The following is a 15216-nucleotide window of genomic DNA, read 5'->3' as shown; positions in this document are numbered from 1 at the left end:
ATACAGACACTGAGAGGTTATCATGTTTGGTCCTTTATCTAAAAATGTTGATATTCTTAAATGTTTTACATTTAAAACTGAAATTCCTGAAAGACATAAGGAGAAAACATCAAAGATGTCCTTGATTTGGTAGTAACATTTTGGTGGATAGGGGTTAGGCTACCACTAGCACTTCGCAGAGGCTAATCCCGGCTTGATGCTTCAGGGTCACTCCTGGGGATGCTGAACCCCAGGTCTATTACATGCACAGCATGTGCTTTAGCTCTTGGAGTTATCTCCCCAGCCCAGCAATAATTTGTTTATATCAACACCAAAAAATGTTATGGTCTATGAAAAAAAGTGATCTATACTTACGAAAATGAAGATTTTTTTTCCTGAAAGATGTCAAGATATGACTAGAAAATATTTTGGAAGAACCATTATCCCAAGACATACAAAGTATTAACACTAAAAACAAGTAAATCAAAACAGAACCTAGTTTTAAAAAGGGCCAAAGACCTGTCAAAGAAAGTAAACATATGAAAAGATATTCCATATATTGGGCTGGAGTGATAGCACAGCTGGTAGGATGTTTGCCTTGCATGCAGCCGACCCAGGTTCGATTCTTCCGCCCCTCTCAGAGAGCCCAGCAAGCTACCAAGAGTATCTCATCCACACGACAAAGCCTGGCAAGCTACCCGTGACGTATTCGTTATGCCAAAAACAGTAACAAGTCTCACAATTTGTTGTGAGACGGTACTGGTGTCCGCTTGAGCAAATCGATGAACAACAGGAAGACAGTGCTACTCCATATGTTATCAGGGAAATGAAAACTAAGGTGACAGTGAGAATAGCACTGTATACCTCTTGGTTTCTCCAAAAAAAAAAAAAATGCTGTTTTCCAAATGGCACAGCCACTGAGAGAAATTTGGCAGTTTCTTTAAAAAAACTAAACAATACTTACCATATGGTCCAACAGCTATGCTCCTGTTATTTATGCAGTGAAGTTCAAAACTTTATATTAGCACAAAAACCTGTACATAGATGTTTACAAGCAACTTTATTTGTAGGTGCCAAAACTTGGAAGCAACCAAGTGGTCTTCAGTAGTAAAATAAAGTGTTGTGGATCTAGACAATAAAATACTGTTTGGCACTTAAAAAAAGAAATTAGCTAACAGATAAACGATATGGAAAATCTTAGGTAAAAGCTACTATTAAGTAAAATAAGTAAATCTGAAAAGTCTACCATGACACTCTGGAAAACACGTAACTGAATACTCTTTATGTAAAAGCCAGTGGTTCCTGTGACTATGAGAAGAAAAAGGTTACAAGGTAGAAGTACAGGGATTTTTAGGACCTATGGGATAAATTATTTATTCAAATGCATGAACTGTACAATACTAAGTTACCCTTGAACAGGAAAAATTGCACACATGTCAAGGCATGGCCTCACACATGCCGTCTCTGGTGCAGTCCCCAGCACTGCATGTGTTTATCCAGGAATGATCCCTGAGCACAACCATGTATGGCCTAAAAACAGAAAAGGGGGAAAAAGTGACCCCTAATGTAAACTATGAACTTCCTGGCAAATATATATCAGTGTAACATGCAGCTACTCTTGTGAGGATGGATGTTCTAATGCACAGTATGCGTGAAATTACGGAGAGGGGAGTAATGAGAAATTTCTTAACTTCTTGCCTATACTAAAAGTCCCCAGAGTTACTTAAATTATATTACATAATGTCAGGTATTCTATCAAATGTTAACTTGAGCAAATATTATATATAACTCAAGATAGATATCAAGGGTTGACAGAGCGATAGTACAGAGGGGAGGGTGTTTTGCCTTGCACATGGCCGACCTGGGTTCAATCCCCATCATCCCATATGGTCCCCCAAGCACCGCCAGGAGTAATTCCTGAGTGCAGAGCCAGGAGTAACCTCTGAGCATCACTGGGCATGACCTAAGAAGGAAAAAAAAAATGTAGATTTATGGTGGCTTGATAGTACAATCTGACTTGTTAGCATATAATAATATAGAGTTAAATCTTTTTGTTTTCTTTTGAAGAATCTCCTATTAGAATATGACAAACAATCTGAACAGTTGGATGTGGAAAAAGAACGCGCTAATAATTTTGAATGCCATATAGGAGACCTTACTCGACAGTTAAAGAATTTGACTTTTCAGGTAACTTTCACTTTAATATAGGGGCCATGATAGCACAGTGATTAGGGTGCAGATCCAACATGCTGCCATGCAGCCTGGTGTGCTCAAGCCCTTGCTCTCAACAGGTCTGTTGGCACATGAGAGCCTCCCCTCTTCCCTCCCCCAAAGGAAAGAAAGCTAACAAGTTCTTTCAGCTTTGTTTTTTGGCATGATAATTGGCGCAGGGGTCATAGCACAGCTGGTAGGGTGTTTGCCTTGAATGCGACCAACCTGGGTTCTATCCCCAGCGTCCCATATGGTCCCCAGGTACTACCAGGAGTAATTTCTGAGTGCAAAGCCAGGAGTAACCCTGAGCATTGCCTTGTGTGGTCCCAAAACCAAAAATTAAAAAAAAAAAAAAGTAATATCAAACTAAACTTTTTTCTGCTACTATTGCTAACAACTAGAAACTCTCCTATTTTATTTTAGATTAATTTCCCCCTGAGGAATTTGGCTTTTGTTTTGCAGTGTCAGGGTTCTAACCCAGGGCCTTGTACACATATTACTCTACCATAAATCCCTGGCCTGAGTTTTGTTTTTTCATTTCTGTCTCTTCCTCTGCCAGTGTTTCTGTCATACATTGTTTTTTAAATTAAAATCCACAGTAATAATGCTGTTAACTTACTCTTTATTTATTTTGGGGCTGGGAGCCACACCTTTTGTTACCCAAGAGCTATTTCTGATTTCTGTTGAGGCAGTTACTCCGTGTTGTACTCAGGGGCCATGTTAAGTGCCACCAGGGCTCTAACTAGGGTCAGCCCCCAGCAAGGTATGCGCCTTATCCCAGTATTCTCTCTCCAGCCCTACTGACTTTACGTTGATATTCTGTGGAATAAATTTTTGTTGGGGTGGAAAGAAAGATTGAGTAACCCAGTAGTGCTCAGGGGATACTTCTGACTTAGTGCCCACCTCTCTCTCCAGTGGTTCTCTAGACCGTGCAGTACTAGGGATTAAACCTAGGACTGTGTGAGCTGTCTTCCCAGACCCTGGGATCAATTTTTCAATCTCTTTTCTTTTAATTGTTGAAATGTATTCTGGTAATGTACATTTAAAAGACATTGCTCATATTTTCTTTTTTTGTTAATTTTTGATTTAGTGATAAGCACAATTACAAAATTGTTTATTATTGGATCTCAGTCCTATAATGTTCCAATATGTATGATCCAACACCCACTACCAGTGGTCCCAGTTTCCCTCCCATCCTCTGCCTCCCCCAGTCCCCCCTCACCCCCCCCGCCACTGTGGCAGGCAGTCCCCCCACTTCTCTCTGTCTCCTCTCCCCCATCCCCCTTTGGGTTTTATGGTTTACAGTACAGAAAATGAAAGGTTATCAGGTATATCCCTTTATCTACTTTCAACACTCAGTTCCTATCCAAAATGATCGTTTCCAACTCTGTCTTTTCATACTATGAACCTTTTATACTTATTCTCCTGCATATATTTTCCGCCTATTCAGTAATTAAATATTTGTCATTCTAGTGTGAAAAATTAAATTCTGATAATGAAGATCTCCTAGCTCGTATTGAGACTTTACAGTCTAATTCCAAGTTACTAGAAGTACAGATTTTAGAAGTTCAAAGAGCCAAAGCAATGGTGGACAAAGAGTTAGAAGCTGAAAAACTTCAGAAAGAGCAGAAAATAAAGGTAAAAACAGTCCCCTGGAATTAATTCATGTTGTATAGTGTTATTTTTTTCCCACATATTATTTAAATGAAAAGACTAACAAGTAGCATTAATTAGTAAATTGGTGTTGAATTATTGAATCTGTGTCATCTATAATTTGAGAATGTAAGGTATGATTTGAGAGTATATATGTAAATTATGTAGATTTTGGAAATTATTTATATTTTAGTATTTCAATGTTTTTCAACCATTTACACCTGTCCTGCATGCTGGTTCCAGACTATAATTGCGTAGATCAGTGGTTTTTCAACCTTCCTGCCTATGGACTGAGGTTGAAAAATGCTGATTGATTTTATAGTAATGTTCATTGGTTGTGGGGGGTTATTTTTAATTTTAGGAGCATGCCATTTCTGTAAGTGAACTTGGAGAACTTCAGCTCCAGCTTCAAAATGAAAAGAAACAGTTTCAGAAAACCATGCAAGAATTAGAGCTTGTTAGAAAGGTGAGAGAGAAGTATTTCAAAATGATTATTTGTGAAAACATAATATTAATAAATCAATTGTTCAGGCTGGTGAGATAGTACAGCAGGCAGAACACTGGCTTTGTATGAGGCCAACCAGCTTCAATCCCCGGCATCCCATATGGTTCCCTGAGTACCACCAGGAGTTTCTGAGTGCAGAGGTGCAGAGTCAGGAGTAACCCCTGAGGTGTGCTCCAAACCCCCACACAACCCCCCAGTTTTTTAAATTGCTTTCCTCAAAATTGAAGGCCCTCCCGTTGATCGTCGATTTGCTCGAGCGGGCCCAGTAACGTCTCCATTGGAGACTTTGTTGTTACTGTGTCTGGCATATCGAATACTCTCGGTAGCTTGCCGGGCTCTCCGAGAGGGGCGGAGGAATCGAACTCGGGTCGGCCATGTTGGCCGCTTGTAAGGCGAACGCCCTACCTCCTCAAAATTGAAATTTTAAATTATTTCTCTGAGTTCTTTCTCCAGAAGATTCTAGGTTCAGAAATTATAAAATTTTGATAACAATCATATCAATCCTTATTTAAGGTATATATGATATGTGCAGGGCAAGTGCCCTACCCACTGTGCTATCTCTCCAAACCTTAAATAAGGGTTGATATATAATAACAATAAGGTTTGATACATGACTTATTCCTGGCAGTACTTGGAGGACTGTATATAGTTCAACTATTGAGAAATACTTTATTTTTGAAGACTAACTCCTGGTAGTATTCAGAGGACTATGTGTGGTTCAACTATTGTGAAATATGTTATCTTACAAAATTATATTTTTTATATATATATATATGTGCATTTTGGGTCACACCCAGCAATGCTCAGGGGTTACTCTTGGTTTTGCATTCAGGAATTACTCCTGAAGGGATCGAACCCAGGTTGGCCACATGCAAGGCAAACGCCCTACCCACTGTGCTATTGCTCTGACCCCCTCTTACAAAATTATAACTAAAAAGCATCAACTTCTAATTTCTTCTTTTCTTTTTGGGTCACACCCGGCGATGCACAGGGAATACTCCTGGCTCTGTACTCAAGAATCAGAAATTACTCCTGGCGATGCTCGGAGGAATCATGTGGGATGTCTGGTTGGCCGCATATGCAAGGCAAATGCCCTAACTGCTATGCTATCGATCCAGCCCCTAATTTTTTCTTTAACACATGAAGTTTCTATTACTAAAAAGATTAAAAATCACATTTAAAAAGCAAAGTGAAAGCTTTACTCCTGTGGCATCATTTTTGATCTTTTACCAAAGAAATTTTACTGGGTCTGGCTAGATCATCCATGGCCTTTATGCAAATGACCCATGTTCCACAGGAATCCCCCTGGGTATGTCCACTCCACACCCCCACACCCCCACACCCCCCTCACCCCAAGCACTTCTAGTACGGCTCAACCCAGCCTCAGTGTGTTCCTGTTGACCCAGAATTACAGGGAGGGCCCTCCAGGCCCTCTGAGTACTGCTCAGAGTTCCCTCGATTCTTGCCTCAAGCCCTCCTCTTCCTCCCCTCCATCCCCCCCCGCCCCCCCAAAAAAAGACTGATCTGGTATTTTGTGAATTTTTGTTTGTTTGGTTTTGATTTTTTACGCTCCTTACAGTGTTCAGAGTTACTTCAGTTCAGTGTTTGGGAACACCAGAATACGTGTGCACTGGCTCTTTGAGCGCCTCCTCAGCTTGTATGTAGATTTTTATCTATTACATGTGCAGGATGCCCAGCAAACTACGTTGATGAACATGGAAATAGCTGATTATGAACGTTTGGTGAAAGAACTAAATCAAAAGCTAATTAATAAAAACAGCAAGATAGAAGATTTGGAACAAGAAATAAAAATTCAAAAACAAAAACAAGAAACCCTGCAAGAAGAAATGAGTAAGTAAAATAATTCCCTTTAATTTACAATAATTCCAGAATATAAGGAAGAAGCATTGGTTGCTTGTTTTACCAGTTTTTGCCAATTAAATCTCTGAGGAAGTGCTAAACATTGCTAAGGAGCAGAGGGGTGTAGAATCATTGGTTATTTGGAATCTTTATGGTCCAAGTTTGTACTTAATGCATTCATTCACTGAAGCATTATTTTTTCAGAGACTGATTTTAAAATTTATTAAGAAGGTGGTAACAACTGCAGACACACAGATAAAGCGAAACTGAAATTCCAAAATTTACAAAATTGTAAATCAATAATAGGTTGATTAAAACTACATTTTTTAAAAACTATCTTTATGGATATGTAAATTTTATAAAATTAGTAAGATGGCTAGTTTGCTATGCTGATGAATTTTAAAATGTATATGAAATAGGTTAACCCTCTCTATATATACAATTTAATAAGAGTAAGAAGAGAATAAATCTTAAGGAAATACCTAAATAGGCCTATAAACGTGTTTTATTCTTTAAAAGGACATTGGTTTAGGATGGGAGATGCATGCTGAACATGATTGCCACTCAATGCCTCTTTTGCAAACCACAACACCCAAAAGGAGAGAGAGAACAAAAGGGAATGCCCTGCCACAGAAGCGGGTGGGATGCGAGGGGTTGGGGGGTGGGAGGGATACTGGGATCATTGGTGGTGGAGAATGGGCATTGGTGGAGGGATGGTACTGTATAACTGAAACCCAAGCACAAAAATTTGTAAGTGTACAGTTGTACCTCATGGTGTTTCGCTAATAAAAAAGGTAAAAGGTAAGTAAATAAAAAAATTAAAAATAAATAAATAACATTGGTTTAATGTTAGAAAATACTATAGATAAAGCTTAGGTATCCACATTAGTAAATAAAAGTTCTTCATAAACTTCCCTGTAAGATGTGAAAAAGTCACCTGGATAGAGCATGCAGTGTAAATGAAACATCAATTCATTTGAAAAGTATAAATCCTTCAGCAAGCTAGGAATAAACAGATCTTTCTTAATCTAGTAGAGGGCAACCATAAATGCCATGAGTAAATGCAGTACTCAGTGGTCAAGTCACATAAGCATTTAAAAAAATTACTTCACCAGAGTGTATTTTCTGCTGCCAGAGTACCCAGTTTCCCTCACACACCCCCACCACAAATTGCTACTATGACTGACATATTTATTCTCACTCTTTTATATTTCTATTATATTTCTTTATATTCCACAGATGACATTCTATGTCAGTCCTTCTTCCTCTGATTCATTTCATGCAGCATGGTACTCTCCATGTCCATCTATTTATAAGCAAATTTCATGACTTCATTTTTCCTAATGACTGTGTAGAACTCCATTGTGTAGATGTGCCATAGTTTCTTTATCCAGTCATCTGTTCTCAGACATTGGGTTGTTTCCAGATTCTGGCTACCATGAAGAGTGCTGCAGGCAGCTTTACTATAAGGTGATAATAATTTAAACAGTGTAGTATTGGAATAAAGATAAATCCTCAGATTAATGGAGTAGAGTTGAGTATCCTGAGACAGAAATTGTGAAAAGCAGTGCAGACAGCTTTCCCTTACTGTATTTTTGGGCTCCTGGGGTGTATTCCCAGGAGTGGTATTGCTTAGTCACATGGGAGCTCAATTTCTACTTTTTTGAGAAATGTTCATATTTTCCAAATGTTGGACCAGTCTGTGTTCCAACATCTACAGTGAATGAGAGTCTCTTTCTTCCCACGTCCACCCAGCCTAGTTGTTCTTGTTCTTTTGATGTTTGCCAGTCTCTTTGCTGTGAGATGATATTACATTATTGTTTTGATTTGCATCCCTGTGATGATCAGTGATATAGAGCATTTGTTTCATGTGCCTTTGGCCATTTGTATTTCTTTGAGGCAGGGGTTACTCCTGGCGGTGCTCAGGGAACCATATGGGATGCTGGTAATTGAACCCAGGTCAGCCACGTGCAAGGCAAACACCCAACCCGCTGTGCTATCTCTCCAGATCCAGCCCCAAGGTGCAGAAGATTCTTAGTTTAATACATTCCTATTTCTTTATCTATGCTTCCACTTGCATGGTCAGTGGTGCCTAATCGACGAAGATGCCTTTCAATGTTAGGGGGATTTCTGCCTACGTTTTCCTCTGTATACCTTATGGATTCATTTTGATTTGAGTCTTCTGAATGGCTTAGAAAGAGGTCTGAGTTTTTTTGCATGTAGCTGACCAATTTTCCCAGCACCACTTGTTGAAGTGGCTTTCTTTGCTCCTCATTTCAAATATTTTGCTCTTTTACCAAACATTAACTGATTATATACCTGAGTGTCTGTCTCAGGATATTCAACTCTATTCCATTAATTTGAGGGTTCATCTTTATTCCAATACCACACTGTTTAAATTACTAATCACTATATAAAGTAAAGTTTGAAGTTGGGGAAAGTGATTCTTCAGTTATTCAGGGGGTATTGTTCCATATGAACTTCAGGGATGTTTGATTTATTTCTTTGAAAAATGTCAAGGGTATCTTTATTGAGACTGCATTAATCTGTACAGTGCTTTGGGGGGTGTTGTCATTCATTTTCATGTTGTTAATACTCCCAATCCATGCACAAGGCCCGTGTTTCTTCTTTATGTCCTTTTTCTTTCTTTTTTTTGGGGGGGTGGGTGGTCATACCCGGTGATACACAGGGGTTACTTCCTGGCTTTGCACTCAGGAATTACTCCTGGTGGTGCTCAGGGGACCATATGGGATGCTGGGAATCGAACCCGGGTCAGCCATGTGCAAGGCAAATGCCCTACCTGAAGTACTATCGCTCCAGCCCCTGTTCTCTTTTATTTCTTGAAGTGTTTGTACTTCTCTTTGTATAGGTCTTTCACCAATTTAAGCTGATTCCAAGGCCCTTAATTTTCTGAAGCACAATTATGAATGGGATTGTTTAGTATCTCTTTCTTCTCTTTCATTATTTGTGTATAGGAAAGCATGGACTTTTACACATTTCTTAAAATTTTTTAAATAATTGTTTTTAAATTTTTATTAGTGAGACACCATGAGGTACAGTTGTACACTTGCAAATTTTGTGCTTGGGTTTCAATTATACAATGATCAAATACCCATCCCTCCACTAGTGCCCATTTCCCACCACCACGGATCCCAGCATCTCTCCCACCCCTCATCCCCCACCCCCATCCCACCCTGCCTCTGTGGCAGGGCATTCCCCTTTGTTCTCGCTCTCCTTTTGGGTGTTGTGGTTTGTAGCCTGCCACTTTACTATACAAATCTATTGTTTCTAAGGAGGTATTTTGTAGTCTTTAGGATTTTTAGGTATAGTATCATATTGTACACAAATAATAAGAGCTTGACTTCTTCCTTTCCTACATGGATGCCCCTCATATCTTTTTCTTGCCTAATTGCCATGGCAAATACTTCCAGTACCACATTGAATAGAAGTGGCAAAAGTGGGTAATCTTGTCTTGTGCCTGATCTTAGGCGGAATATTTTCAATTTTTCCTCATTGAGTATAAAGTTTGCTGTGCTCTTTAGGTAAATGGCTTTGAATACATTAAGGGAAGCTCCTTCAATTCCCATTTTGTTGGACAGTTTTTATCATGAATGCGTGCTGATACACATTCTTCTTTGTATCACTGCTTTTGCTGTTTTCAAAACATTGTCGAATGTTTTTTCTGCATCTCTTGATATGGTCATATAATTTTTTTCTTTCATTTATCTGGTGAATATGTTGATTGACTTGTGTATATGTAAAACCATCCTTGTATTCCTAAGATGAATCCTACTTGGTCATGGTGTATGATCTTTTTTGATGAGTCGTTGGATTCATTCTTGCCAGTATTTTGTTGAGGATCTTTGTATCTGTACTCCTCAGCCTGTAGTTTTTTCTTTTTCTATTATTGTTTTGTATTTCTATTATTGTTTTGTAGCATAAAGATTTTCAAAGTAATCTCTGATGGTTTTTTGAATTTCTGTGTTACCTGTTGTGATATCCCCCTTTCATATCTGACTTGGTTTATTAGAGTTCTCTTCCTCCCGCCACCCTCCGTCCCCCTAACTCCCCTCTTTCTCTCCCTACTCCCCTCTCTCTCTCCATGAATCTTGCTAGTGGCTTATCAGTATTGTTTATTTTTTCAGAGAACCAGCTCTTGGTTCCATTGATCTTCTGAATTGTGTTTTGGGATTCCAGTTCATTCATTTCTGCTCTAAATTTTATGATTTCGTTGCTCTTATTTTGATTGGGCTTCTTTTGTTGGTCATTTTTTAATTTCTTAAGCTGTGTCAGGTTATTTTTGTGGAACCTTCTTTTTATCACTGCTTTTGCTGTTTTCTAAGTTCTAGTAACTCATGTCCTCTTTCTCATTTGTTTCAAGGGTCTTTTGAGTTACTCTTTGATTTTCTCTGGCCCACTGGTTATTCAGTAGTAAGCTGTTTATTTTTCGGGCGTTTTATTTAATTTTCTGTTTCTGTTTGTGATTAACTTCTATTTTCAGTGCATCATGATCTGAGAAGATAGTTGACACAATTTCTATCCTCTTGATTTTATGGAGGTATGTTTTGTGGCCCAACATTTGGCTTATCTTAGAGAATGTCCCATCTTAGAGAATGTCCCATGTGCATTGGAGAAGAATATATATTTGGCTTTTGGGGGGAGAAAAAAACTATATATCTACTAACTGCATGTCTTCTGTTTCTTCTTTCCAAAGCCAGTATTTCCTTGCTGTGCTTTAATCTGGTTGATCTATCAAGAGGTGACAGAGGAGTGTTGAATCTCCAAGTACTCTTACATTGCTGTCAGTGTCTTTCTCTATCTGTTAGCAGTTGTCTTCAAGCCCAAATAGTCTCATTTGATAGGTCTTCTGTAAATCTTAGGGACGCTCCTTTGTATATAATTTCCTTCTTTGGTCCTGCTGCTTTCAGTACTGTATCTCTGGTTTTCATCATTCTAGTTAGGATATATCTTAGAGTCTTTATTTGGGTCTCCTTTTGCTGGTACCCTTGGACTTCATGGATCTGGATGCCTGCTCTCTCTAGCTCTGCAACTTTTCATCAGTGATGGATTTGGCTTCTACTTCTTCATTGCCTTCCCGTCCCTCTGGAACTTCAATATTTTTCTGTTGTTTCTCCTTTATTCTGTAGCACTGTCCTGTTGTTCATCGATTTGCTCAAACAGGCCCAGTAACATCTCCACCGTGAGACTTGTTGTTACTGTGTTTGGCATATTGAATATGTCACGGGTAGCTTGCCAGGCTTTGCCGTGAGGGCGAGATACTCTCCATAGGTTGCCGGGCTCTCCCAGAGGGGCGGAGGAATCGAACTCTGGTCAGCCACATGGGCCACATGCAAGGCAGATGCCCTACCCGCTGTGCTATCAGTCCTCTTCTCTATTTATTTATTTTGAGGTGTTCTTTTTTCAGTCTTCTCCTATTGCCTGGAGGTTTTCTGCATTTAATCTTGGAGCTCACTGATTTTGTCTTTAGCTGCTGTTACTCTACTATTGTGACCTTCCATTAAGTTTTTCATCTCACCTCCCAAAATTTTCAATTCTCATATTTCTGTTTATAGCTTTCTCATTTCTGCTCTTGTATCTTCCTGCATTTTGTTGGCTGTCTGTTCCATTGTTTCTTTAAGCTTATTGAAATTCCTCAGTTTTCCTTGATGAGTTCTTTTTCAGAGAGATTACATAGGCGGACGTTCCTGGTTGAGACTTAAGGGCTGTTATCTTCACTTCCATGGTGGGGTTCTGTACTGATTCCCCACAATGCATTTGGTAATCTGGGGGTGATTCTTTCCAGTACATTATCTACCAGGGAGAAATTCCAGGGTAATTTGATGGGTGGTGGTCTCTTCTTTCCCTGTCAAAGACAGTCCCTTCCAATTTGGTGTTCCTGTGTAATGGTGTGGTGTCTCTTGTGATTCCGGCGACTCAAGGAATGCATTCTTTGGCCTGACCTTACTGCTACTCTGTGATTAGGGCTCTGCTGTTTCTTGCTCCCACCACTACTTTGGGGGGTTTTCGAGGCAATGTTGATTGGAATAAAGGCTAATACACTATTGGCCTCAGTATGCTTGAGGTAGGCAGACTGCCCCGGTGAAAGTTCGAAAGTCCAACATGTGGACCTGGGGGAGGAGCCAAGACCTTTAGTTAGGGTCTGGCTGGGTCACTTTCAGCTTTAGGGGTCTCTCCAGGTCCCACTGTGTTGCTTGCAAAGTATTTGGGGCCTGCCAATAGTGCCAGCTACTTGTCTATTTTAAGCTGATTTTTATTAACTCCATCAAAAATGGGGATAGAGCTTCCTTGAAGAAGATATAAAAATATTTTAAATCATATTTTAGCTGTATTTTTAATTTTTAAAAACAATAATTTGAATTTTTAAAAATTTTAACTCTAATTTTTTTAATTTCCTTTGTATTTTTTTTATGTTCTTTGTATTTGTATTCAGAATCCACAGGTTATTTTGAGTTGCGGTGTTTCATTTCTAAGTAAAGGAAATTTTAGATTTCTTTCATTTAGTTTCTAACTTACTTCCTTTATATTTAAAGAGCATACTCTGTACGAATTAAGTCCTTTTACATTTATATTTGTTTTATGGCTCATAAAATGATTCTTTTGGTAAATATTCTTATGCAGATGAGAAAAGTGTTAATTTTATATTAGTTGATGGGTAGTGTTTTATGTAATGTCAGTTAGATCATGTCATTTGACAGAGTTTGCTTTAAACTTAGAAGAGATAGTACAGGAAGGAAGACGCTTACCTTACTAGTGGTGGCAATGGTGCTTAGAATCTCTGGCAGCACATCTGGTTCCCCATCGCAGAACATACCCCCCAACACACAACTAGTAACAGCCCTTGAGCATTGAGCACCACGGCTGTGTCTCAAAAAAAAAAAAAAGACAAAAAAGACTGCCTTGGTTATGTCAGAAATCAAAATCAAAACACAGTAACAAGTCTCAAATGGAGACGTTACTGGGCTTGCTTGAGCAAATCAATGAACAACGGGAGGACAGTGACAGTGATCTTAGATCATTTAAAAGAAGATTTAAGTTTATTTTATTTTTATCAGAGGTATTTATAAGAAGTGGTCCAAGTTAATTTGTTTTGAAGACTCAAAGTAATTAAATTTTGTTGATGTGATGAATTGTTTACTCAAGGAATTTTCAAGATCAATCTCCAGTTTTTAAATGTATTTATATAATTTTAACAGGGATCATTAATAATTTGGACTGATAGTCTTAGTAGAATATCCGGAATATAAAATAGCAAATCTGCCATGACTGTTTCATAATGCATACTTATTATCAGGCTTTTACCATATCACAGCTTAATAAAGTTTACCCTGTTAATGTACAAAGCAATAAATTATTATTTTTTTTAATTTCTTTTTGTTTATTTTTTGGACCATACTTATTTTTTGGCAATGCTCAGGGCTTGCTCCTAACTCCACACTCAGGAATTCCTCCTGGAAGTGCTCAAGGACCAGATGGGTTGCAGGGGATTGAACTTGGGTTAGCTGCATGCTAGGCAAGTGCCCTACCCACTATACAATCGCCCTGGCCCACCAAAAGCAATAAATCTTTAATAATCAGTTGTATTTTGTAGTTCCCAGACAATTTATTATGCCTTTACTATTCACCATACATTCACTATCACAGATCACAGATCATCCTGTTATTCGTCGATTGCCTCGAGCAGGCCCCAGTAACGTCTCCTTCATCCTAGCCCTGAGATTATATTCAAGCCTCTTTAGGAGAATGAGACCCATCATTGTTACTGGTATTTGGCATATTGGGTACGACACAGGGAGTTTGCCAGACTCTGCCGTGTGGGCAGGTTACATTCGGGAGCCTGCCAGTTTGTCAAAGTAGGAATGAGATGTCATAATAAAATGTTGCGCGGCCGCAAATGCGCATTTGCGGCCACACGGTTCCGGGATCTGGTTTTTATAGTCTCTGAGTCTTGGCCGCTGATGGGATTACACGGCGCCAGGGGACCAGTTGGTGGGTGTGACCCCCGCCTACTGGAATTTGGAGGATCTGGGTGGAGGATGCTCGACTCCAATCCGGGTAGGCTTGGAGATCTCGGCCCCGGAACCCACGTGGCTTTGTCCCTCTGCCGGTACCTTCAAGTATGCGGAGAGTGGTCTCAGCATGGTGGTGTCTGGTCCTGGAGGTCGTCGGCTGCCAGAGACCTGGTCGGGGCGGGGAGGAAAGCTCAACCCGCTCCCTCCAAGGGGCCACGGCGAGGAACAGCCAGGCGCGGGGGCAGGAGACTGCACTGTTCTCCCTCCGGGATCTGGTTTTTATAGTCTCTGAGTATTGGCCGCTGATGGGGTTACACGGCGCCAGGGGGCCAGTTGGTGGGTGTGACCCCCGCCTACTGGAATTTGGAGGAGCTGGGTGGAGGATGCTCGACTCCAATCCGAGTAGGCTTGGAGATCTCGGCCCCGGAACCCATGTGGCTTTGTCCCTCTGCTGGTACCTTCAGGTGTGCGGAGAGTGGTCTCAGCATGGTGGTGTTGGTCCTGGAGGTCGTCGGCTGCCGGAGACCTGGTCGGGGCGGGGAGGAAAGCTCAACCCGCTCCCTCCAAGGGGCCACGGCGAGGAACAGCCAGGCGCGGGGACAGGAGACTGCACTGTTCTCTTAGTGAGCTAAAAACAGAAGGGAATCTTTCTCCATTGCAAATCTATGCAACTAATATCAAACATTCACTATATTTCCACCTAAATTCCTGATACAAATTAAATAGCAAAGATCTAGGTTATATTCTTACAGTGCTTTCTTACAAAAGTATCTTTGCTTTTATTAATTGTATTTTTTTTTATCATCTATCTGAAAGAAGGCTTGATACCTTGGAAAAATTGGAAGAGGTTCTCACTCAAGAATGCCACTCACTTATTACTGACAAATAATTAACAGAAATAGTGCTAAGGAGTTCAAAAGACAGATTACGTTACACAAATTATTAGTAATTGTGACTTGAAGAAGCTCAAAAGGGTGG

At 39.8% G+C, this 15216-nt stretch overlaps 1 protein-coding gene across 3 annotated transcripts in view; it reads left to right on the top strand.

The window, feature by feature from the left end:
• Positions 1–15216, top strand: part of GCC2 (GRIP and coiled-coil domain containing 2) — a 63495-nt gene that overhangs the window by 25260 nt on the left and 23019 nt on the right. For all 3 annotated transcript variants that reach the window (XR_008792545.1, XM_056114595.1, XM_056114594.1), the window contains exons 10-13: positions 2047–2166; positions 3664–3828; positions 4205–4309; positions 6037–6199. Coding sequence is in view for 2 of the 3 variants with exons in the window: in XM_056114595.1 (XP_055970570.1) it covers positions 2047–2166; positions 3664–3828; positions 4205–4309; positions 6037–6199 (553 nt within the window). In the remaining variant the exon portion in view is untranslated. The remainder of the gene's footprint in view (positions 1–2046; positions 2167–3663; positions 3829–4204; positions 4310–6036; positions 6200–15216) is intronic.

The sequence above is a fragment of the Sorex fumeus genome, unplaced genomic scaffold (assembly GCF_029834395.1).
Source record: "Sorex fumeus unplaced genomic scaffold, SorFum_2.1 ptg000026l, whole genome shotgun sequence".
Classification (NCBI taxonomy): Eukaryota; Metazoa; Chordata; class Mammalia; order Eulipotyphla; family Soricidae; genus Sorex; species Sorex fumeus.
Note: the sequence above shows the minus strand (reverse complement) of the source record. Positions and strands in the feature narration are given on the sequence as shown.